Source organism: Epinephelus moara, chromosome 5 (genome assembly GCF_006386435.1).
Source record: "Epinephelus moara isolate mb chromosome 5, YSFRI_EMoa_1.0, whole genome shotgun sequence".
Taxonomy (NCBI): domain Eukaryota; kingdom Metazoa; phylum Chordata; class Actinopteri; order Perciformes; family Serranidae; genus Epinephelus; species Epinephelus moara.
This window is the reverse complement of record NC_065510.1, coordinates 9,416,715-9,443,088: the sequence shown is the minus strand read 5'-3', so window position 1 is coordinate 9,443,088 and position 26,374 is coordinate 9,416,715. Positions and strand designations below refer to the sequence as shown.

At 40.0% G+C, this 26,374-nt stretch overlaps 2 protein-coding genes across 2 annotated transcripts; both read right to left on the bottom strand.

Annotated features, from left to right (window-relative positions):
• Positions 1 to 490: 490 nt before the first annotated feature.
• Positions 491 to 6,887, bottom strand: LOC126390662 (deoxycytidylate deaminase-like). Its single transcript, XM_050045062.1, has 4 exons — positions 6,816 to 6,887; positions 5,180 to 5,318; positions 2,185 to 2,301; positions 491 to 591 (listed from the first exon to the last, which is right to left on the bottom strand). Exons 1-4 carry the CDS (start codon positions 6,864 to 6,866, stop codon positions 491 to 493), a joined length of 408 nt encoding a protein of 135 aa, XP_049901019.1. The 5' UTR covers positions 6,867 to 6,887.
• Positions 6,888 to 14,539: 7,652 nt separating this feature from the next.
• On the bottom strand, positions 14,540 to 25,031 carry p2rx3b (purinergic receptor P2X, ligand-gated ion channel, 3b). Its single transcript, XM_050045196.1, has 12 exons — positions 24,516 to 25,031; positions 22,168 to 22,303; positions 22,002 to 22,073; positions 20,486 to 20,555; positions 20,198 to 20,291; positions 19,769 to 19,846; positions 19,545 to 19,686; positions 18,768 to 18,904; positions 17,521 to 17,614; positions 16,633 to 16,698; positions 16,157 to 16,234; positions 14,540 to 15,428 (listed from the first exon to the last, which is right to left on the bottom strand). Exons 1-12 carry the CDS (start codon positions 24,635 to 24,637, stop codon positions 15,303 to 15,305), a joined length of 1,215 nt encoding a protein of 404 aa, XP_049901153.1. The 5' UTR covers positions 24,638 to 25,031; the 3' UTR covers positions 14,540 to 15,302.
• Positions 25,032 to 26,374: the final 1,343 nt, after the last annotated feature.

Here is a 26,374-nt window from a genome sequence, read left to right as displayed (position 1 = left end):
GGGGCGTTTTTTTCTCCAATCTCAAAGTGAGAGTCGGCCCAGCCAGACCTTTCTTTTCTTGAGAAAGGTCTGGTGAGCGAGACTAGACGCTAGGTGGCGCCAAGCTAAAAAAAAATAAAAACGAATCCTATCTGTTGCCTCTTCTCCTCTCAACACAGCACAAGTGTTTGACATTTCTCAAAGTGACATTGAGTTGGGCGGAGGAGTAAAGTTGGGAAAAAAGTTTGTGCAACAAAAAGAGGTTATTTACAACACCATCACAATTTTCCTTTATGGCGAAGAAGCAACACTTGCACTTGTTTTATTTATTCTTTTGTCTGTTGTTCTTTTGTATCTCCTATAACTTGTTGTTGGTTTCAGCTGGTGGTATTGTTATTATGTTCCTTTATGTCTATGTGTGAGTGTATGTATCCCTTGGCCTTGTGTAATAATAAAAACAGACAGCAAAAACACTCCCACTTGTTTTTGTGTGCCAGATCAAACCTGTTACTCACGTGTATGGTACGCGTGCCGTATTGAGCAATCTTCTGGAAGCAACCGTCTCTCGTCGGCGATTGTACTTATCAGAAAGATAGACCACATTCTTTATACCTGGTATGACAGAGAGAGAGAAGGATTAAACAGAGGCACAAAAGGCAAACGTAGAAATAGAGACCATTCATAGTCTTCTTAGCAGAGACATGCTTCTCACCTAGGGAAGTGCATGACAGCAGAAGGCATGAAGAGAAGGAAAAGGGTAAAAGATGGATTTGATTTCATTGCCGTTTTTGTCTTTTTAATACGGCAACATCCAACAGGCGGTCCATCCTGCCAATTGCTCGGGGGGAGCGGCGAGCACACCTAATGGCTGACGGCGCCCCAGACTAATGTCTAAGAACACAAAATTGAAACCACAAAATATCTCCATACTGCTCATCCGTAGTGATCCAAGTGTCCTGAAGCCCCGACATAAAAAGTTGTTTCGAAAAACGTCATTTGAACTCTGTTTTTAGCCTCACTGTAGCCTGTAGCTCTGACTGCTTCTCTGTGCTCCACGCTCATGCATGAGCTTTGCACTACCCGTGTTTACATCACGTGACACGTGCACTGCAGGGGGAGACAACAGTAACCACAGTAGCTGAAAGATAATTTGCACTACGGTCTTTTAGCAAAGGACAGCCCAACATGTCTGAAGACTTTGAAATTGAGGAGGAACAGCATTTCTTTGTTGAGCCGTATTTGTTTGAGCCCGAGTATACGCACGGAACTCAGGCTCCTGGACAAAGCAGCCGCCGCAGCTCATGAGCCTCAGCCAGCCGCAGAATACTGGAGTCGAGCACTGGAAACCTGGTGGTTTTAGTTGTTTCAAATGCAAATCAATGTCAACGGATGAGGAAAGTCTTTGCTGCTCAGACTGGGAATTGGCGATGCCTGCACTTGAGAATCTGGACATCAGTACTGACGAGACTGCTGCTCTTCGGAGACCGTGCATCACCGATCACCCTGAGTTTCCAGCACTACTGACCTGTGGTGTTCTGGAGACATTTTTTTACTTCCCTAAGATCAACTGGAAGAAAAGGCAGAGGCCCGCAGGACCAGATGGCAGGCTTTCAGAGGTGTAAGTCATTAATTTCTACCGTAGTTCAGGCAGACAATGCGGTGCACGTGTCACGTAATGTGAGCAAAGCTCGTGCTTTCGCTGGTCTCGTGCGCGCATGTGAGCGCGGAGCACAGAGAAGCAGTCAGAGCTACAGGATACAGTGAGGCTAAAAACAGAGTTCAAATGACGTTTTTCGAAACATCTTTTTATGTTGGGGCTGCAGGACACTTGGATCACCACGGATCAGCATGTTGGAGATATTTTGTGGTTTCAATTTTGTGTTCTTGGACGTTAGTCTGGGGCGCTGTCAGGCATTAGGTGTGCTCGCCGCTCCCCCCTTGGATCTCCGCAAGGGATGTGAGGACTTCACCAGAGCCTCCCTCGGCATGAAGGTAAGTAGATAATGGCTGAATTTTCATTTTTGGGTGCACTATCCCTTTAACATGTAAAAAATAATAAAATAAAATAAAATAAAATATCATAATAGGTCTTCTAGGATGAGTGTTAGTCTTTAGTTACAACTGACTAGAGCATAAGAGTGTGTGTGTGTGTGTGTGTGTGTGTGTGTGTGTGTGTGTGTGTGTGTGTCTGCTGTCAACACTCACCAGCCTGGATGATGAGCTTGGCACACTCGTAGCAGGGGAACAAAGTCACATAAATGGTGCAGCCTCTCACGTCAGCGCTGTTCCTGTTTATGATGGCATTCAGCTCTGCGTGGCACACTGTGAGACAGAGCATTGAGATGGTCTCCAGTCAGTACAAGACGTTGCGAGTTTTCTTCTTTTAAGTTTAATTAGGACTAGTCCATACCCATTGAGGGCACAGATGCCCATGTACAGTTTTTGTGTGTTTGGGATACAGGTCATAGGAAATTGCAGATTAAATAGTCAAGTGAACCCATTAAGAAGAGCAATGTATTCAGACTGAGTTTTGGTGAATTTGATAATACGACTGCTTTATTGAAAGTACAGTAGATTGACCACGTCAGTGAGTAGAAAAACGTGGGACAGACAGAATGACTGACTGACAGAATGACACACTGACAGTTTCCGTGATTATGTGCAGCATACCATACCATGACTTAGTCATACCAAAAATTAGAAAAAAAACAAACACTTGGCCACAGGGGGAGCCACAGCTATTGGTCGCATTTTAGCCATTTTTAAGCATTTTTCTGTTGTTACAGCGCCACCCAGTTGCCAATTAGAGTTAAATTAAACCAAGTTTAGTAAAAATCGATATGGCGGTTAGGCCTAGATAAGAAATTAGCTCTCTAGTGCCCCCATTTTGTTTGATGGGGTCAATAATGGAGGGGTCCCCTCAGATTATGTGTGGTCATATGCCTGCAAAGTTGTAGCCTGGAAATCCAGACCCAAATCCAGAAAGATTTAGGGTCTGGCTATGAGTAATGCAAATGGCCCAACTCGAGGGGTGGCACCAAGCATGCATTTGAAAATATCACTGCACGCAATTGGCTAACACTACAACCAATCAGAACAATACACGGGGTGACGTATCCAGAGTGCTACCAGCGGAGCTAACTGGTAGATTAGACTCTTGCCGTATCCGGTCAGCAAAACAGCAAAAACGTCCTTCTTGCAAAGGAAAGATTCGAGTGCCGTCTTCTGTTCCTCTTTAAGAGAAAAAGCCAAGTCTAACTCGTTCATTGTAGCGACCAAAGCCATTTCAAACAACTGGTGTTCATCCGTAGCCATCTTGCAATGTTTACTGACTGATTCGTCGCCAGAGGCGAGCTAAACAGATGATGCATCTGTTTAGCTCGCCTCTGGCCCGCCTATGTCAGATACACCGATGTGATTGGGTATGGGTAATGAGCATCATTACTGACTGCCAGAGTGACTCGCTGAGCAAATTCAAATTGAGAAACCCTTGAGATGTTATACACCTTTATGTGATGAGCCACGCCCTCCACAATATTCATTGCCTTATAGAAGCTCAGTTTTAGTAAGTTTTCCAACTTTTGCCAAGAGGGAACTTTAGATATTGGTCCCTAGATTATGTTCACCGAGTTTCATGCAGATCGGTCAAACTTCCTAGGAAGAGATTGATTTTATGTGTTCAAAAAATTCAAAATGGCAGCAAATCTATATAACCGGAAGTTATGGGTTCTTGAGGCAAATTTGTTCCTCATGAGGAGAGGCATCTCTGTGCAAAGTTTCATGTCTCTACGACATACGGGGCATGAGATATGCCATTCAAAGTTTGCAATTTCAATCGGTTGCTATAGCGCCCCCCCTTTGGCCAATTGATGTAATATTGCTTCATTCGCATCCTCCCATGACCCTCTACCACTGTGCCAAAATTCACATTGATTGACCAAGTCAGTGAGGAGAAAAACACGGAACAGTCACATCCACAGACGGAGTTTTTGTCAGTAAGATGTACTACAAACATTCTATAAACAGACAGGCAGGCATAATATACAAGAACCAGGCCTCTGGATGGTGTATGTTTTCTGTGACACTGGCGACAGAAAAACCCTTCCTTTTCTCCACAACGTAGCACAGACACAGTATCAGTTGACATTCATAATATTTAGGGATGCACCCATTTATTAGTCCCAAGTCGGTATCGACTGATGTTTGCCTTGTTTACTGCCACTGGCTTATCAGCAAGTGAGATGTCATTGAGAAATGGCAGTGGACGATGTTTTTCTATTGTGTTACATCAATTTTGTGCAGGCTAAAAAGCAGGGCTTGAGACTTATAGTGTCCCATTATCCTGGAGACAACAGAATACATGTTTGGGACAAAAAGATTTTTCCCAGGATACTGTTGGGATTAAAGGACGCATTAAACTCACTATCGACATAAAAATGATCCAGATTAACAGTGGAAAAGATGTGTTAGTTGAATTTTTCAGTGCTTTTTCTTGGTCTTGGTCTATGCACTACTTGTTCAATTTAGTCTGTCTGTCCATCCATCCATCCCTCCTATTCTTGCTTTTGGTTTTACACACCCATAAATGTCCTGAACACAGAAAATAAGAAGAAAAGAAGAACATTTTCATGGACGAAGGATGAATCCTGATGTAACCTTTCCTCTAGCACCACCATTAGACACTTTCTGTGGAACTATCAGTTCATTTAAAGTAAAAACAACTCAAAATAAGAAGAAGGGGCTCATTATGAGTGGAGAAAGATGTAGACTACTTATTTGCCCTAATATCCCACCCTTACATGAGCACTAAAGGAGAAGGGAAGAGAGAGAAACAGAGAGAATGTCAAAGTAGAATGTGAACAGAGCATGTGGTCAATGGAGAAAGAGAGATTCCTTCATTATTTATCCTCTACCACCCTCTACAGGCCCAAGCTTAGCACTTGAGACATGAAGAGAACTCAGCAGCACAGTATGGACAACTAGTCAATCACAGTCTTTGTTGCACAGAGATGCCTTTAAAATTGTATTATGTTGATCCCAGAAATCCTTCTACTCAATTCAGTATAATCACTACAGGGTTCTGTGCTGTTGTGGATGAAACCAGGAGCTCTTTGCTGCAAGTGCACATTTTCTTAACCAAAATGATTATCCAAAAATAAAGCAACAAAAAAGCAGGAAGTGTGTTTGCAAGTGTTCTCACCGTAAGGGTGTTTCGTGTCAAGCCAGTCAGCAGTACCAGAGCGGGCCCACGGCAGCTGGGCATCATCACAGCCGTTGGGCATGCCATTGTAACCAGTGGCAACTACCTTATTCTCCTGGTTCACTATACAGGCCCCCACCTGCAGAGAGGGAGACATGTTCCACAGTTTAGTCTGGCCGTAACTTTTTAAATGACCAAATAATCTAATCTACTCTCAGTAGTATGTCACACACTCGAAAGTAAAGGTCAACCGATATGGATTTTTTATGGCCGATACCAATGTTTTGCCATGTACTGCCAATGTTTTTGAGCCGATATTGTTTTTCTCCCTCTATTTGCATGATAGAAATGTCACAATAATAACAATGAGGGGTACACAAGTGTCAATTTTAGAAAAAAATAACAAAAACGTTATTGAACACACACAAGTCTCTCTTTTTGAGAAAACATATATACATATATATTATTTTTTTAAATATTTTTTGGGCATTTTTAAGCCTTTAATTGATAGGACAGATGAGCGTGAAAGGGGGACAGAGAGGGGGAATGACATGCAGCAAAGGGCCACAGGCTGGAGTTGAACCCGGGCCGCTGCGGCAACGGCCTTGTACATGGGGCGCCTGTTCTACCACTAAGCCACCGACGCCCCATATATACATATATTTAAGAGGTAGAGAACAAGTAATGGAAACTGTCAAATACACATTCAAATGGAAAAAGGGATTTAGTGCACTTAGTAAGCAGCATTCAAGTATATGTCTGAACATAAATATGTGGAGCCAAGGGATTCTGCTGAGATCAGAAACTATCGCTGCAGATCAGCGCTGTAGAAATAGTTTTGACTAGCTGGGAAGCCAACAGAGCAGCCAATGGAGAAGCCAAAGGAGCAGCCAATGGAGCGATCTGGGAAGGTGAAAGAGCAGCCAAATGGGGCAGCAGGCTTCCTTGTGCTTCCGCCTCCTGTCTGAAGTAAAACCAAGGGGCTCTGCAGAGCTCTGTTGCTGGCCTTGGTTCTCCATGGCTCGCTTCTAGGCTTCCCCTTCTTGTCTAAACCTGCCGTTCTCACACAGATGTGCTCCCAGGTACCAACATTTGGCACCAATGGCTTTGACATGAATCCGTATTCGTTAGTATCTTCATAATTTGGTACGTACTGTTAAAACTACAAAGTTCGGTACCCAACCCTACGAAGCCACAGTGCCAAAACCCTCATCATCTCTAATTCCACTTGTCTGGATCTCCTCATTGACAACTCTCATCAAAATCTGTAAATAATACAACAGAAACTGTTTTCTTACCAAGTGTAAGATTAAAAAATACCAGTCTTACAAATCTGAGTCAAACCGAGTATCTATGTTCTCATTTTGGATACATAACGTGAGAAAAATAGTAAGTCTGAAAGAGTCAACATTTTTTCCTGTACAGCTGACGCCTAGAAAAACAACATGAACTTCATGTATCTTGGAGGCAAGGGAAACAAAGGTAAAAGACAATCACTGTTCCTTTAACCCATTGAACTTCCTGATATTTGAATAAGGGGCTTGTGGGAACAAAAACTTTTTGTTAAAACTAAATCAGCAACTACATTGCCAAGTATCTAATTGTTATAGCCCTAATACACATTACACACACACACCTGTGTGCTTGGGTCTTTGCTCCTTTGGGCTGACAGGACGGCTACAGCCATAAAGTAGTCTGATGATACCAGGAAGTCTGTCCTCGCCATGGCTGTGCTGCTACTGAGAGACACAAAAAAGACAGAGAGAGGACTTTAAGTTTGAGATCTTTCTCAGAGATCACAAAGCACTGCAGCAATTTCTGTCTCAAGAGAAATAGAAATATTTAGAAAAAAATATTTATTTGTAATTGATTCACTATATTATGTATTCCCCTTTAGACATGTGGGGGTTACTTTAGACTGATGTCACACAGAGAGCTTTGTTTTTTGCCGTCTCTGTTTGTTTTTAATTTTTTAATTTTTTTTTATTTTATATATACTTTATTAATCCCCCTGAGGGGATTGTTGTGTGTTTCAATAACCCAATGATGATTTGCAACTGTTTTGCATTTATTGAAATCACACCTAATTTCTGAGCAGGAACTCTCTCTGTTCACACACCTATCCAGGTTCCTGTTTGAATTCAACTTGTATTACCAGTTGTAAAATGTTAAAATACCAGAATTATATTCTGAGAAGAAGCTTAATGTGCATAATCCTCAGTAAAAGCTCCATCATGATGAGTTTACAGTCTGTCTCTCTTACAAGCACCAGGGGAACAGGCTGTAGTTTAATTTAATGAAATCTCCTCTCTGTCTAAGAAGTATGTTTTAGCTTTATTTCAGCTGCTTGATTTTGGCAGCACGCCTAGTGTGTCTATGACCTCTGATTTATCTGTAAGTGAAACACACATAAACATTTTCACTTCGATAAAAGTAACAGAAAAGACATAGGCTAGGCTACATCGTTACTTTTGAAAAGTTGTAACTGGAAATTTTGGAGTTTTTACGTTTGAACTTATATCAAAATTGTCATCGATGACCGTTCTCAGCTAGCAAATCACATATTGATCAGCATTAGTGCGCACTATAGGTTTGCTTATTTATCAAAGGTATGCTGTAACAAAAAACAGTGATGAAATACAACTGATCACATTTAATCAAGTATTGTAGCGTTTCCATTGTATGCTACTTATCACATTTTCACAGGCACTATCTGCACTTTTAAAGATTACAATATAAAACATTTGGTCATCATATAGCCTACAGCTCGGTCAGTCAACAAAATTCTGCGGTGTTTATTTCTGGAGGTATCACCGTTGCTCTGCTGCTCCGTTGCTAGGGACGCCATAGCAACTCCCGACAAGGGAATGGAACCCCTGTCGAGAGTTAGGCTATTTTTCCAGCAGTCACCGGCTCACATTATCCCTTAGCTGTATACATGTTGTGTGTCTTTATTTCTAGAAATCAGTGTATAGACGTTCTGACATTATACTGCCGAACCTTTCCAACAAATAGGAGCAATGTTGTGTTTGCTAATGAAGATGCTCTTCTCATTTTTTAAAATTAGACTGCGGTTTAATTTCTACAAAGAGCTTCGGTGCGGTAGTTACTCAAGTGGCTTCAATTGTGTTGCTGTACAAGGGAAACAAGAATGCATGTGATCCAGAATCAAACTCAATATACTGAAGCAGGTTTACTCAGGCTGGTGTTTTAAATGAAAAACTTAGCCTAAATACTGAAAGCCAACTTAACAAACACTGTGGGGAAAAACACACGACACCATGATAGACCCTATGCTACCTGCCCGGTAACTTTACATTTCTTGGTAGATGTTTGCGCCTCTCATGTTAAATGTAGACAAAAGTTAAAAGTAGTTACCTCTTTGGTTGATCAGACGTTGACTGCTGATTTTCTTCTATAATCTTCCAACTGATGGTTGATCAGACGTTGACTGCTGATTTTCTTCTATAATCTTCCAACTGATAGACACTGGAGATTGTTCTGCTCTTCTCTGGACTGTGTGTGGCAGTGATACACCTGAGTTTAATCTCTTATATGTCTTCACTCTGTATGAAACTCCAGTGATGTTGGGATGTATCAGATCCGTCAAATCAGCTGAAGCGCTGCGCTGTCCAATTAATAACTCATATCCAATCAGAGGGTGTGTCGGTCGGTAAAAGACGTTTGTGATGATCAGCTGCCAGGAGGCTTTATTAACAGCTATGGAAAGTTTTAATGGAGTTTGTGTCTGCACACACATAATGTTATAGATATATAATGATACAGATACAGACAGGCAACAGAGCAGCAGTGTTTTCTCTCTGTCTAACAATCACCTGCACATGAACAACAACCTGCTTTCTGTAGCCTATTTATAATCTGTCCTGTGTCCTGCTCAGAGTCACACTATGTGTTTATGATTTATTCTTTATTATTATTATTATTACTATTGTTTGTGGGTTCATTATTTAATAACCCAGAATACGATCACAATGTCTTTAAACACTAGAAATAATGTATTAGGCCAAATGTTTCAGGGAAAATTCAAATTCTGTGACTCATCAATCCAACGCTCAGGAATGATCAGCCTGTGTGACTGAATGGAAATGACAGACAGACTCTGACTTTGATTGTATCCATAATAAAAGTTGATGAAGGAAATAACAGATCATGAAGAGAAAAATCTTTCAAATAAATGAAGAAAGTCGTTTGTTTCCTTGCCAAATCCACTGACAAGGTTTGCTGGCCTGGAAACTGATCTACAAGCATAACTTCTCACAAACCAGTGATTATATTTGGAATAATGAAGACATCCTTTATAAAAACAAATCACTGTTTTATAAGGATTTGCTGGAGCATGGGATTTTTTTAATTAGCCAACTTATTAATGACTAAGGTTTTTTACTTTCTTATGAAGAATTTTTGTTAAAATTTCAGTTGCCAGTTACGCCGAAGAATTATGCTGTGATTTTTGATGCAGCAGGGACTGAAAGAAATATACTGTTGCAGAAAATTATAAGTGTGAGATTTTTGTTGGCGGAGTAGCCTAGACATTACAAAAAAATCCTGCTCGAACAGATATTTGAGAATCTGCTTACAATCAACGATTCTGCCTAGAGGTCAAATTTACTGGACAGCACAATTTGGAGAGGTTAACTGGCATAAAGCGAGGCCGGTTGGTGACAAATTCTGTCTTAATAACAAGGTGAAAGAAGTCTCATTTAAAATTTTACATCAAATCTACCCTGCAAAGAAAACACTTGAAAGATTTAAACATTGAATATTTGTGCGATTTCTGTGGACTTGAAGATGAAACCATCGCTTAGCCTACTTATTTAATCAATGTACTTACAGTAGAACTTTTTGGAAAGATGTTCAGTATTTTGTACAAGAGAAAACAGGAAAAACGATCAGTTTCCAGGAAAAAAAAAAAACATTTTTATTTATTTTGATGAGCGGACGGAAGACAAAGATTTGTGTTTTTTCTGTCAGTTGATCGTGAGTTTGGGGAAATTTCACATCCATGAAACCAAATGGGCCAAATCTAAACCAAACATTGTACTCTTTCGACAAGAACTGCACCGCTATGCTGCCACAATCAAGGACATTAGAAATAAGAAAGCTGCTAAAACATAGCCTACTGTATTATGGAGAAATTCTGTGGAAGTGATCTGTAAAGTCTTTTTGCTGTCTTTTGTTTTTTTTTACCTTTGTTTTGTTTGTATCTCTGCACCCCCTGTATGTTTATGTAACGGAGTTAATATACAGTAGCCTATGTATGATTCCACTTGCCATGGCTCACACTGCTTTATTTTATTGATGACTTTCGCTTAAACTGATTTATTTTATGGTCAGCGAACGCAACACCCCTGCAGACTAGGGTCGTGTACCCCGGAAGATAGCAACAGTTTGGCTGAGGTGTCTCCCTGGTAGGTGCACATGTTATCAGCTCCGTAATAATTTTGTATTATTTATCTTAATTTTATATCTAAGGGGTTGTGTATGTTACCTTTTGTAAGACTGGAGCTCCTGATCGGTTGAGCACTTCCTTTTGTAAAAGTTGACGGTGTTTTTATTTATTTGTGTGTAACGTGGTTAGCATAACACAGGGTTTAGCTAACTTGCACTCCTTTTTTTACTTTATATTCCCAGTGTGAGAGCACATGTGTGTAAATGAGGCCAAGACTGACTGTACAAATACTCCTCTGCCAGGTACGCTTTTTGTATATTTTATGTTCATTTTAAAACTAAAGCGACAGTTTGGCTGCACTGTCTCCCTGATGCCGGAATAAACAGCGAGTGTCAACAGTGATCTGAGCTTTTCCATGATTATACACAATGAAAGAAAGAGAGAGTACACAACCGCTACATTTAGTCTGTTTAATCTTAAAGGGTTCCGCCAATATGACTACCCTCCGAGGCGGAAAATTGGGCGCCTCAGATCAACTTGCCTTTCCGCCTCTGTGTGTATAAACGTTCGCAGCTTGCCGGCAAAACAGCCCAACATTCGCAGAAAATCTGGCAGTGCTATATTGGTGGAGCCCTTTTAGTTTAAAAAGACCGAGGCGGCCTCCCGCAATGGGAGGGGCTGCTGATGACTTGTGGGAGGAGCTGTTGATGACGCCACACGTGCGAGCCACTGGCGGTGGATAAATAGGAAACAGCTGATAGCAGGAATTAGCGAGCAGCTAGTAGCAAGAGAGAAATGCAGGGGTCATCCCTATGTTTCCCGGTTCTATGTTTCCCTGGTTCTATGTTCCCCGCTCAACCAAAAAGGGTTCTATGTTTCCCGCTTGGTTGAGCGGGGAACATAGAACATGGGAAACATAGAACCTATTTGTGTAAACGGGGAACATAGAACCTTTTTTGCAGGGTTAAGTGGGGAACATAGAACCTGGGAAACATAGATACACTCCCAAAACGCAAACCTGACAGACACTGTCAGGGTCCAACATTAACGGTTGCCCGAATGCCCGGGGCAAGTAAAAATAGCCGGTGGGCCAGCAGACCCTGCGCAGACATGCCCGATCGGGCAAGCAGCACCGACTCGGACACACACACACACGCCGTACAGCCTCTCAGTCCTTACCCGCTAACGTTAGCTCATGTACAACACAGGTACCACATAGAAACTTTTACAAAGGGTCATAATGTGCTTCTAGTGACTGTCAAATCGCCAGCGAAAGTTGTTTTAAATGCAGACACGGAGAACATGCTGCCTGCTCTCATGGGACAAAGATCCTCTGGGAAGAAAGACGGTTCACTCTGCTCTGCCGCCAGGAACAAACTGGGAGGCAAAGATCCTCTCTGAGGAAGAGGGCTCACTTTGCCGCAGGGTTCACCAAAACGTTTTTTTTTGTTTTTTTTCTTTTAATAAACTGAACACACATTAAAGAACATACAAGATCCTGTAGAGAATTAATACATATAATACAATACGATAAACATTGTCAAATTAAATGAAGGAAGAGGATTTTTTTAAAGGCAAATACAATATTGGGGATTTATGTAAAAATATACATAGAGACATATAAATAATTATATAATTAAAGATATGTAGGCTATGTTAGGTGAATACTCCTGTCAGTGACCCTGACCACTGGCATTGGCAAAAGAACTGGAGTTGGTCCCCGGACGCTGCACTGCGGCTGCCCACTGCTCCCAGTGTATACAGTAGGATGGGTCTAATAATAATTTCTTAATAACTAGGAGATAACAAAAGAATAAGGAGATTTCAAAGACTTAAAAAATAAAGGACATGAATCAAAACAAGAAACGAGATATATCCCCAGTCATGCACACCCAGTTTTAATAAACTCAGTACTGTTTTTCAACACATATATTGTTTTGTCTTCATTCAATGTAGTTAGCACATATTGTTATTGCGCCATTGGTTTTGGCCTTGGTGCCCCACATTTTGGCCGTGATGCCCCAATAAATTTGTATTTATCAAAGGCCAAAGTGGCCTTGCCCTAAAAATATCTTAACTCCAGGCCTGTAATCGTGTATTTCCTCTCCTGTTTCTGTCCTCGGAGGGGCCAGTTGCAGTGTGCTGCTTTTTTATGTGCTGCTGCCTCCATTGGCTGAGCGTCTCTGCTGACGTAAGATATAAGTCATGAGCGAAAATATGCACCACACAGCCAGAAAAAGAACCTCTTAGGCAGGGCAAGTAAGAATTTAGATGGGGCAAGTAGATTTGAGAAGTAAGTAGGAAAAACCTTAATGTCGGACCCTGACTGTAAAGATGAGCAACTGGGGAGACAAGGAATTGCGCGCCCTCCTTGTCCTTGCAAACAAAGAGGCCATTAACCGACAGATGACAGGAACGGTGAAGAACGGGCCGACTTACAAGAGAATCGCTGAAGGACTAACCAGCCGTGGCTTCCCTCCCACGTCACTGTTTACGTCACACGCTGAGCTACACTTTTGTGACTTGCTCACGCCCCCCATTCCCCCGAAAAAGGCACATTCTGTAAACAAAAGTAGGTGGGCAGCATTTTGCCGCACTCCCCAATTTTGTTTTTGTTGTTGTTTTTTTGTTGTTCCTGCAAATTTGCGCAATTCCTATCTAAAAAGGGCTATATATATATAAGGCATGCTGAGCTCCTTGTGAAGCAGCAGTAAATATACAGTTTAATAAGAAAGTAATTTAAGTAATAATATACCATAGCCTACATATGATACATCACCTTAATGTTGCTGCTGGTTGAGGTGGTGTTCATTTTGATTTGAACTACATTAGGCTATTCACTCTGGATCCAGGTTATTAAACTTGGTCTTTCATGGTGTTTCCTACTTTATTAAGCTGATTTAGTGCATTAGATATGATGATTGAAGTAATGTATTTATTACAGTTGGAATCGTAGGTAGTGTACACATTATGTTTTTGGATTATTTTATTTGCTCCAAACCAATTTATGCTGTTAGGAAAGCTGTATATAGCTGGATTAATTCCGCATTGTCATTTTGGATTTACAGAATTAAGTTGTATATTACATACAGTATTACATTAAAATAAATGGCACTTTAACTATTGTTTTATGTATATTTTTATAGTCAGAGTAATTATAGTTCCTATCTACTACTGTTTGGCGGGGGAAATATGTTAGAGTAAGAGACAAGAGTTAACTTGTGCTGCAGTTTTGTCCACTTATTACCCCCAAGCCAGAAGAACTGGAGAACGCTACCAAACAATTAAGTAGGGTTTCAAAGTGATCAGCCTTTAGATTAATCATACAGTATAGAACTCAGACTTTTGCCATGTTCATAGTAAGATTGCTGCCATACCTTTTACATAAGAGTGACTAAGGTACTTATTATTTAGACATGAGACCAACATGTTACATTGCCGTCATATTAACGTTCAGGGGTGCATGTCTGAATAGGGCTGTACACTCCTCCACTCACAGCAGATGTTATTCCAGTATAACTTTGCTTAATGCCACATGTGTCTTTATCTTGCAGTACATTATACCTTTCTTTCATATATGAAACTCAACACACACCACAGGATACACACGACTGGGCTTGACTTTGAAGGAGGCTCCATTAGAAACATGAGAGGACATCACATGGTGTTTCTGTCTTTATTGGATTAGCTTCTTTCTCTCCTCAGCATCCGGGTATAATCTCTTTTTGATGTTTTCCTGTGTGCCATCCACCCCCCCATTCCTCCATCTCATCATCGTGGTGATGAGATGGAGGAATGGGGGGGCCACCCAGTGGCCAAAATGCGAATGGCCCTGTCTACAACAGTAGAAACATTGCAGTGGACGTGGCGATCTCCCTAGATGAGGACCCGCTCCATATGTAGATATAAACAGCTCATTCAAAGGTAACGAAAACACGACAATTCTTATTTTCAGGTGATTATACACTAAAGAAAATATACTTATTATATTGTATTTCTTTCGGCCAATATATCCCCCTAACACACTGGACTTTTAAGGGTAAAAATTTGCTTGAATGTGCAGAGCCATGCACATATATCCAACACAAAAGGACACATAAACATACAGAAGAAATAGCATGCTCGCCATGACTGCTGTGGCTTTATCCAGCTTGTTATCATCAGAGACAAAATGACTACTTTTATCAAACCAAACCATGATTCAGCTCCATTACACAGAGTAAAACTATTAGAATAGAAACCACAGTAGAGCTATTAAAGAAGGCCAAGCAAGTGATTCAATTCACAAAGGCCATCATCAGTTGTGGTGCATTATAGTAGTTTCAATGTAAGGTACAAAACAAGTACAGAGAGCTCAGACATGAAATCTTTTTCAGGTTTAATTCCAATGTTTTCTTCTTGCCTGGTAAATCCTGAGCCAACGTCACACGCCAAAAGTGTCCTCATGCAAAGATACTTTTATTTTAGATTTAACTGTTTTTCATTGACCGCAGCTGTTCTGTGAATTTAAGGGTTACATAGCAGCGATTCAGGGATCTTCAGATTTTTTTGACATTGACATAAACAAATTGGTAATGTTGAGGTATTAAATAAAGAGTGAAAGACCTGCATGTTTGAAATCGATAAAACTTTTAACATTTTTAGAGAAATCCAACCCACATCTGTCGTCCTCAGTCCACTCCTCCCAAACCATTGGCTGATGCTCCTGTCCATTTAGCTGTAATGTTCAATAGAAAATGCCCCCGAGTCACTGGACCTCATGATGGTTTCGTTATGTCGTAGTGACAGCTGGGAGCGGTACAACCCATTGCTTGGGGAATCCAGCGGGTTGTCTGACACCTACAGTATTTGAAAGAGACAGAGGGAGACATGTTTCTTTTTAGTATACTACCACACACATTGGCATCTGTCATATCCTTCAGTTTTGGTGATTGTCATTTCTAAACTGTACGCATACTACTTAAGAAACAGATTGTCTACTCCATGGTTGGTTGCTTAATTACAGAACATACTGGCAAAAAAATAAATCCAGAGATGTCTTTGCTTGGGTCGACAAAGAGGTGGAACTGTTACTGAAAGTAAGACAGGTGGTCATGGCGATTGAAAACAGCTTGGGAGTTGTTGCTTATTCGACCTGAGGGTGGGCATTATGCTTCCATGACAATGCTGTTTCGCCACCATGAGTCGGGACAACGTTATCAAAGGTAACCACCATGTAAGTGCAGTGCAGAGCAGTGGTGATTCATGGGATACACACACAGGGACTCCATGTGTGCTTACATGTATGTAGAGGAACAGAGAAGCTCTGCTTACAACACACACAGAGGTGTCTTGACCTTTTTCTCTGCTCAGGATGCCATTACTCCTAGTTAAATGGTGATGAATTGTCAGTGTTGTCTTTACAGCTTGTTCCACAGCCACCAAATGGCTTAAAATCGATTAATGCAGCTCTACGGGTTGGCAAGCCACACATTTGTGATTACCAACATTGTGATTAATAAGTTCAAATAATCTGATAAGGTGCACGATCCATTGTGGTTGATTATCTGAAGAGCTGGGTATTTTACCTCTTCAAATTTCTTGGCCTTGTACTGCTCCGCTCCTTTCAGGAAGTTCAGCAGTATGATGTCACACAACACTGTACCCTACATGATAACAACGACAACAACAAGAACAAGAACAATAATAATGATGATAATAATAATAAGAAGAAGAACATTTATTTATACAGCAATCAACAAAGCAAGAGTAGAGATGACACTTGTAAGATTCAGCCCAACAGCCTCAAATTTCCTTCATAACTAAGTAAAACCCAACACACTTCAGTTAAGTTTCAGTGAGATGGGAGGACATTTTTTGTGATGTATTTAAGTGCGGCAGAGGTAAAATTGTACCTAATATAATGCTTAAAATCAGAGATTACAGGGAAATAATTGACTCAATTTAACAGTTCTGAGAAAAAACTCAAAACTACTAAATAAAAAAAAAACTGGTTTATAATGAGCTTTACACTGGTTGTGTCGAGTATACCAGTAAAACGCACCACTCCCACTGATGTGAAGGCTGCCACCATGTTGATAAGTGTAGGGATCATGTTGAACTTTCCTGCCTGCAAAGGGAGAATAATAACAAGGGAGTATGAATTCAAAGACCCCAGGCTTTATATGAATCAGTTTCATTGATCATAGCTACTTTATCTGACCTGAAATTATGTTAAAGACAATAACCCTTTCATGCCCCAAACACACAGGGCAACAGTTAGCAAGAATGCATTTAGACGTGCTGTATAAATTATTCTGCTATTCTGCTCTAGTAATGCCTAAACAAGGTATTTGTAATAGGGTGCTTCAAAAGATGGAGAAATGTTGTGCATAAAAACGTATGCAACTGGTGCCATAAAATATATTTTAGTACTTTGTAAAGAGGAACGAGAGCTTCCATGTTGAGCTGTCAAAACGACTACAAACAAATGTCTGTCATTATTCATAACAGATTGTGTTTTGTAAGTACACAAACCCTGACACACACTAATGCTCTGTTCACACTACTAGCGACACAGCAACAGGCTGCAAGTCATTTTTATTAGAAGCCGGTGACATGAAGCTACAAACCAACATCCGACACTTGTTGCTGCTGTCAGGCGTGATGTGCCACAAACTAAAGCTGAGCTGGTCTCAGCTTTTTTCAGTGTTCCACTGACAAAGTGAAGCATCAACAAACTATATGTTTTTGTGTCTAGCTGTGGTGCTGTTCTGTAGCTAGGTTGGTTAGCTGACACTGTACCAGCTTTCTGTGTATTGCGGTGTTCAATTGAGGTGCTTTGTGGCAAATAGCAGACACACACAAGCCCATGACGATGTGACTCTGTTAAGGAGCGGTTGAGCAACACTTCAACGGGGACTCGGCCTCACAGCATGAGATACATACTCACATTTCCATTGACCAGAACATCAAACCTGATGGCATAGGCTTTGACAAGAGTGCGGTAGTCTGTGCCGTTCTCCATCTTAAAGTATTTGGCAAACCTGTACAGATGGAAAAATCACACCATTTTTATATCAAAGAAAACACTATTAAGCTTATGGATTAGTCTGCAACTGAGACACTTTCTTGGCGGAATAGAAAGCAAGAACAGCGATTTTGTGGCTGTATCTGGTTAAACAAAAAGGATCTACGTCTTTGACAAAAAGCTCTATCTCTGTAGGGATCCTTTCCATAATGTTGACAGACAAATCTGAGTCCGTTAGTAGCAAAAACAAGCATTGTACATTGACAATGCATAATTTCCCAGAGTCTTTAGGTTACATTGCAGCCTGTTTCATGGCTCCAGGCTGCAGCAGTCTTGTTCAGTACGGCACCAAATTCAAAAATTGTTGTCCCCATTAGTCCCTTAGACACATAAACATGGGAAGATAGGGTCCAGGTTGAAAAATACTGAAGTTACCCTTTAACATTCAGATCTGGACAAGCCAAAATAATCAATCTCAGACATACTGGATATGATGCAGTCTGACTGATGTATTATTGAAGAAGTTATCAATGCTGAAATGCTTGTTTTTATTCAGAGCCCTTTATTTAAGCAATCTGTTTTAACAACCTGGAACTCTTTTCATTGACAAATAGGTGGCTGAGATAGCCACAGGAGCCATGAATATCCAAAGCAAATGTAATGCAGATATGGTCATGTGTTGTTGATATCTTGTTTACAAAGTCAGGGGCATAAATATAGACAGTGCAGGCAATGCAGTTGCACTGGGGCCTGTGAGGTGGGAGGGCCCATAGAGGGTGGGCTCTCCAACTATGTGTTGGGTGGAGGATGGGCCCTTATAAGTAATTGCAGACTTAAAAATATGCTTGTGTTAAAAAAAAGAACTCTCATTAGATTAAAAACAGTGCCAATCGCTATATATGCCCTTTTTCTTTTTTTCTGTAAAATAGTCAGTAGCAAATATAACAAAATAATAATCTTATTCTGAATAAACTCAGTAAAATTGTTAAATTAAATTAATAATTTCTTATTTTCTTTGGTATTTTTTGTCATGTACAGCTATGCAGTGATGATTGTTCGGTAATAATAGTGGCCTGTCACAACTACCTTAAGCCACTGATTTTTATGGCAATCTGCTCAGTAGTTGTTTAATTCTCTGTATGGATCATAGCAGTCGAACCATGTCTTACCTGAAATTGTAGCCTGGCGAGACAGCGTTCTTCTGTGACATGGCATCCAGGCGGGTGAATGAGTACGAGGGGTTACACTGGTCATCGGGCTTGTCCAGATCACATACCCAGCCGATCTTTATTCCAATCACTCCTCCCTGACAGAATTTTTAAAAATAAGAGAGGCACATGGATAAGTGTGTTTGCGCTGAACCCTGTATCCTATAAATTGCATTTATATACAACTAATGTGTGCGGGCAAACACAAGAGAAGTGTTGCACTGCCTGATTCATCCTGATTCCAGGATTCATATCTTGCCTCATGCAAGACTGAGGTCACAAAAAAGACTTAAGGAAAGGGCAACCATTACAACTGTTCAGCGACTTTTGAATATAATTTTGGCATGACAACTGATGAATGGCGTGGATTTCATTTCAACACTGTGGTGACATACATTAAGCAGGAAATGTCTTTTAATTTAAGTACAGCAAATCATAAAAATCGGGCAGCAACAATTCAACAATGTGGCAGAGGTCTAATTAATTCATCTCTCCTTTGTCCTCCTCCTGATCTAATGGCGAGGGAGGAGTGTGGAGAGCCAACAGTCTGCTCAGCAGTGGACTCTGTTATAGCTTGGCCCTTATACTTTTTGCTGGTCCAATCAAATGCAAAGGATTTGACTGACCTCATTTAACTGCAGCCTTGAATATTAACTGGGGAAAAACTTCACAGTGCAGAAGCTTAAGACGCTCTAATTTGCGTTTCACTGGGACTTTTACAACGTCTCTTGACCCTACCTTGTCTGCCAGTTTAGTGAAGTTCTGCTGTGCGTAGCGGACCACGTCTCCGACTCTGAAGATGGGGCAGTAGGTGTTGTTGACCTTGTCAAAGTTACATTTTTTGATGTAATCATCAGTGATGGTGGGAAGGAAGTTCCCCCTGCACACATACAGAAATATCATCATCAACAGCAGCAGCAGCAGTAGCATCATCATCATATTTAAAATCACAACTGTCATACTTGGTATAGTTGAAGGTTGGAAAGCGGATGCTGTTCTTAATGAAAATGGTGAAATTCTCCACTTCCATCATTGGCGTACTGAAAAAGATGTGTAGAGACGAACATAGAAAAAAAGAAAAGACTTACAAACAGCATTGGGTTTAAACGTGTTATTTTTCTCTCGCCTGTGGCTCAGTTTCGACCAACAGAGATGATTCTGTTCACCTGTACTGTACTGAGGTGGAGGCAGAAGCCGTTTATATCTCAAAAGCTGGACAAAATAAAATCCAAACTATCTGCATGGATAAATATAACTAGATGGAGACCTTTAAAGAGTGCACTGCCCCAACATAACTTTGGTATCAGGATACCCTCTCTCAGTGTTTGTTACAGTAGAGATCAGTGATAGCGCAGCCTTGTAAAAAGCTCTCCATCAGAGTATTGCCTTACGTCTTGATGGTGTCGATCTCGGCAGGACACCATCCTTTTATCTCACACATTTTGATGGTGGCGTTGAAAGGAACACAGTTCCCTGTCAGGATTCCTGAGCAGGAAAAGAAAAAGCTTTTATTCAAATTGCAAAACCAAAAACAAATGCGAGGCTCAGAAATACATAGCAGTTGTAACGTAGCAATGCAATACATATACATAATTGTAATAATAGTAATGAGTATAAAATTATATCTATCAAACACTGATATGATGAGAGAAGATAAAGACACAGAGAGAAGATCTTACCATAACTTCCTGGCTTGTTGAGGAGCCTTGTGCAGTCACTTTGCTTGGTACAAATATACTTCTTCTCACTCTGGGTAACACAATTGAACACACACACACTCACGCTTCAGCTGAATTATTTTCATATTAATAATGAATCAAATGACTATGTTTAATGTGCAAGGGATCTCTAGTAATGACGAACCCACAAAGAGTTATCGTCCAACTCTGCAGTTACCCCCATATCTACAGAGATTTAACATATCTGTTTGGAGGGGATCATGCATTTGGTTGTGTGTGTGCATGCGTGAGTGAGTCTGTGTGAGTGTGTGTATCTGACGGTTCTACAGCTACCGCAGCTGTATGCTCAAAGACCTTCCGTGGTCGCTTTGATTCACAATCATTGAAAACCCTGTTTTATTGACTGTTTGATACCGTCACTGATTTTCTTCTTTAAGTTTTTCAAAAACTGGCGTGACTACAAACAACAAGCTTTACCGTCTGTTGCAGGCCACATTTTGGCCTTCTATTCACTGTGGCTCAAAAACTGGCATCCATCGAAGAGTTTGGTCTCATTTTGAACCGAAGCTTCTGCAGATTAATTCCATTACCGATACTAAAGTTAGGCACAATACGAGATGAACTGTTATCATCACTGCCATCTTGACTGTAGGTTGGGACAGACAATTCCACCAGGCACAGCTACAATGCTTTTGTTCCATCTGCTGCACACCGCCATACCACACCATAAGTGTTTCAAAAGTTTAGCGTTTTGCGTAGCAGATTTTGTAAACTTACATATTTCGTTGCTTTGGTCATTTATCTGTACTATTGTGCTGCTGCCATAAGTAAGTAAGTACGCTACGCAGTTAATTTTTTTGTCTATTTTAATAGAGTGTATTGTCATTTCCTATTTTGTTGTTCTGTAGCCTCCAGACAACGCTAAGATCATTAAAAGTCCAGTTCTGAATGACACAGATCAAAGATTTGTGGCTGTGTTTTGGTTATCAAAAATATATCATCCTCATAATTATATCTATATTTCACAAACAGTGCATGTCAGCAGGAATCTGTCTGCTCTGAACATGTGTTAACAGTGATAGCAGACTATTAGCACTATTAGCAACAGTGACTGTAAAAGGGCAGTTAAAAGAATGCAATGGAAAATTTAGAAGTGGCATAAATGTGTACAGTGTCACGGATAAGATTGTTTATTTAATTTAATTTAATTTAATTTAGTTTCATTTTATGGGGACAATGCAATGTAACATAGTTCCAGTACAGACTATGGGACTGGTGTGTTGCACAGAGAGTTTATAGCTATTGCTAATCGTCATTTCTTGTCCCTTGTTGGGCTTTTATATGTTATCAAAATATACAGTTTAAAACAAAACTTAAATGAGCATAGCGTCCTTATTCTTTTGTCAGATTGCCAATCAATTCTGATGTGCACTAGTTGTAATGGTAGAAGTATTAATAATTGTAAGGCACTAATAACAGTAGTGGTATTACAGTAATGGTAGTGACAGTTGCTGACCTCAGGACAGTATCCTTGGACTTGGTTCTCTGTCGTGATCATTTTGGTGATGATGCAGAAGACTGAAGCTCCCTGTGGAAAACACATTTATAGGACATCATCACTGTAGCCCACTGTTAAACAAATATTTATCCAGCCATCTGTTCATCCATCAGTCTGTCCAAACCTGTGTGGGAATGACGTAGTCGGCAACATCCATGACCTTGTTATTGTAGATTCCAAAACCTTTGACCTTGGTCATCACTGAGGATTCAATAGCTGTGTCTCTCACCTGGTAGGCCTTTTCATTGACAAACACCCACCTGAAGTACACAGAAGCCAGAGAAAATGTTGGCATTGTATCTTTCTTAAAACTTCAAATATGTTGTTCCACATTATTATGTAGCCGATACATTGAGCCTTTACTTTTAAATAACACCGTGGTTAGCATGTGGTTATGTCTAGGCACAAAAAGCATTTGGTTATGGTTAGAAAAAGATCATGCTTTGGCTAAAAATTCCCGGTTTGGGTGGCACAATCCCCGCAGGAAAAGCAGCCATGCCCCAGTAAAAAACAACCACTTGTCGTGTATTTTGTTCATTTAGAAACTCAGCATGAATTTCCCTTGATCCATACTCCAAGTTAGGAGTGTCCTTGTGTCTGTAGAACAGTCTGTTACACCTAATTGGTCCCAGCGTCCTCAAATATGACAATTATAAAAGTGTGTTACTGATGCTAAAAGTGGTCGGACTTGTTGCAATATCAAACTACAAATATTAATCATAAAAAAACAAGTTTCAGCCATAACATGTGATCAGGTTTTGTGCCATATCCACTTTTATGTCGGGATCAGCTGCAGACTGACTTGGCAGAGATGGCTACCATCTCGTTTTCACATAGATCAGTCAGTTTGTTGTGCTTTTGCTACCCTCTAAGTGGCACAAAAAACTGTCCACGAATGAGGACAACAGGTCTAAGTTAAGTAGTTAGAATGACGTATAAGCTGCAACAAACTCAGAATGTGATGTCCTCATATGAGGACGCAGGGTCTCAGGAGGATATACATCACTTTAAAAAAGTTGATATGAAATGTGGAAATGTAACATATCCATCGTTTGCAGATACTTACATACAAACAGTGCAATACAGCAGTAAATCTTGTGTGTTGATTCTCTCAGACTTCATTTTAAGATGCAGTGGAGCCTGTTAATGCTTTATTCTATAATTTACTAGGAATTAGCTATAGGTTGGGCCATGAGTTTAAGCTGCTGTTTGACTGCTCACTGTTTTTCAGCTGCTGTAGACTGAATGAGTAGTGACTTGAAAAAGGGTCAAAGTGAGCATCACCTATAGCTTGTTAGTTTGACAGCTTTGGTGGTTTTAAATATTTTTTATAGCATGCTGATGTTTACGCTCGTGTGTTGGATGGGAGGTTCAGTTACAGTCATATAACTCAGTCTGATACCTTGATACCAAGAGCTCACAAAATCATGAACTACCAGAGGATGTGGTCAGTTGGGTGTGGCTGAGAGGGATATGAATAGCAAGGATCTTTGCTCTTCACATGCAACACTTTAAGCTCAAATGTTCAAGTGAGATATTGTTGATAAAGAGACTCTCCCTGTAACTGTCCAGTATAACTGCTGATCAACATAGTAACCCATTAACTAAAAAGGTTAAGAGCAGATTAAGGGTGATAAATCACTACAACTACAGCTAATGGATTTTAATAAGGAAAAATAAGATTAAATGTAGCTAAGTTTACATTAAGAACAGAGGAAAATTATGAACCTGAAATTTAACTTAGTTCAGTGAATTTTAATTTGATACACTGCAATGCAATCAAACCTAAAACTCAGCCCACAGTTACAATTAAACTACACAAAACAAATATAGCAAAACTTAATTGGCAGAGATGTTTTTTTATTGATAGTGAATGAATGAAATAAGATTGTATATTTTTATTTATTTATTTATTAATTTATGTATTCATTTATTTGTGTATTATTTATTCATTCATTCATTCATTTATAATTTAGCACTTCTAGCCTCTGAAATGGACCTAATTTGCCTCTTTTAATGTCAGGTACAGGACACTTGTATTATATTGTTAGTGGTAAATAAATATGTTTAATATCTGAACATTAACATTTTGAATTAATATATGTTTAGATATTACATATGTATACAAACATAATATTTGTATAAAACTACAACTGAGGTAATAGCACCTATAATACTTACAGCACGAGAATACAGTAATAAACATGATAATATAATATGGCAATGCCGTGTGTAATATTGCATTTTAATTCTAAACCGACCAGGTATCCCATCACCACCATAAGCAATAGTTTATTAATTAATCAGGGTAGATGTGATATGATAATAAATGCCTAATCGATTACATTAAATATTAATGTATAATAAATTTTTTTTTTTTTGTAACTGGCAGCTGCTGCTAATTCACTCAACCAGACCAATGTAAAAATTGAATAATCCAAAAAATACACCAGACTGAAGGTAAACACTTACCCAATGAAGTAAGTGATGATGAGGAGTTGGACGACGCGGTTGATGATGCCGATGGTCCAGCTCTTCACTACCACTGACTTGGTGGTTTCATAGGTGAAGAAGTCTTTAATACAAGACCACATTCTGGCAGTATGTGTGTTAGTAAATAGAAAAAAGCGTGTGTTTGGCTATGAAGCTTTACAATATTTACAGAATTAAAAAGAAAATCCCACAATGTATGGATTATGGAAATAAAGGCTGAAACTGAACTCCAGATGAAGCAGATGTTAGTGTGTGATCCTACAGAAACTACAGATGTTGGCCCCCAGTTGAAGCTGACATCTTCATTATTATTTTGTGTTGAGAAAAAAAAAATCAGGTCCAACACTGAGAGCAGTATCCAGATATCCAAGAGCTGTTTCTCTTCTTCTTCACGGAAAGGGCAAATAAATCCCTGTAGCTCAGCTGCACCAGTCTTCAGTTAATGATGTCTTCCTGTAACTTCATGTACAATACTGACTAACAAGTAAATAGCTCTCCCTCTCTCTTAACCCACAGCACAGCCTCTTTCTTCTTTCCTCTCTCTTGTTTATCCGACTCTCAGGTTCCCCCCTCAATTATCTCAACGGCTCCTCACAGGCCCCCTCCCTCCTTCTGCTCAGTGTACAGTGGATGTCTAAAGTTTTTTGTGAGCAGCGTTCTCGTTCACATTCATTTTGGACCATCCATAATTTTGGATCAGTTGAAAATGATTATTAAACGATCATAATGACTTTGTTTTAGGAAAACACCTTGCTAAAATCTCTGTGGATTTTTTTTTAAAATATTTCTTCTACATTAAAATGTAATCAATAACAACTTTAAGTCCAAATGTCAATATCACCTTAGCAGTAGGCAATCTGAGGAAGGACAAGGGGGACGACATCCTCCTGGTTAGCACAATGACCAAAATGCATCCTCCTTGCTAACTTGCTGTCCTCTCCATCCCCGGTCCGGATCCAGATGCCATGTTTTCCGAATCGACCTATAACCGATAAAATATTGAGAATTATTACATTTTGTTGGAGCTTTTCTATTTTAGGTGGCACAGCATGTAGCACTGGTTTAGCAGCCCATGAAACTCACAGACCAATTGCATGCGTTAATTTATGATCCCACAAGAGGCTACTCAGCTATTTAAATCCACGTATACAAATCAGCATCGTGACTCGAGTGAAATACAGATTAATAAATCGACCACTGCCCTTTGGTGCCATGTCAGGGCCTCAGACAAGTGTCTTACACATCCAGTTTAGTGTAGCACATCATTTGTATGATAAATATTTCATGGTTCAAAGTGCATTATATCCATCATGTTCAATGTGAACCACAGTGAGTGTATAAAAGTCTACTATCAGGCCCATTTATCAGTCTCTACATCCGAATACACACCACAAACCACATCCAGGATATAACGTTTCAGTCTAACTCAATCACAGCTGTCTTCAGTTTAATGCCACCTAGACTCTCAGAATACCTCCATTAAACAGCAGTCACATTAGTGGAGTTGATAATGCACTGCCATTGGATGAGAACCAATGGAGGNCATTAGAGAAGAAACAAGGGGGGAGGGGGGGGGGGTGGGAGAAAGGAATAGAGAAGGGGCACAAAGGGGGGAGTAACAGATGAGAAAAAGAGAGCAAAGAGATGGAGAGCGGGTTTAACAACATATAAAATGAAGCTGAGCAGAACAGTGTTGATCCAGGGCTACCAGTCAGGCTGATGACATAAGGCCAAGAAAATGGAGAATACTGCACTAAAGATCTTTTCATACATGACCACATCGAAATATTTCCTTATTTTAATATGGTTGATGTCTCCTGTTTAAGTTTTAATTTCTA

Bases quoted from the DNA above. Each gene is read 5' to 3' on its own strand.
- p2rx3b (XM_050045196.1), bottom strand. From the start codon at position 24,637: ATGTGGTCTTGTATTAAAGACTTCTTCACCTATGAAACCACCAAGTCA. The intron at 19,687-19,768 runs GTATGACAGTTG...GTATGTGTGCAG, and splicing joins CCAACCTTCAACTATACCAA to GGGGAACTTCCTTCCCACCA. The intron at 15,429-16,156 runs GTAAAATACCCA...CAAATACTGTAG, and splicing joins AGGCCAAGAAATTTGAAGAG to GTGTCAGACAACCCGCTGGA.
- LOC126390662 (XM_050045062.1), bottom strand. From the start codon at position 6,866: ATGGCTGTAGCCGTCCTGTCAGCCCAAAGGAGCAAAGACCCAAGCACA. The intron at 2,302-5,179 runs GTGAGAACACTT...TCTGTCTCACAG, and splicing joins TGACACGAAACACCCTTACG to TGTGCCACGCAGAGCTGAAT. The intron at 592-2,184 runs GTGAGTGTTGAC...CTGTCATACCAG, and splicing joins CAAGCTCATCATCCAGGCTG to GTATAAAGAATGTGGTCTAT.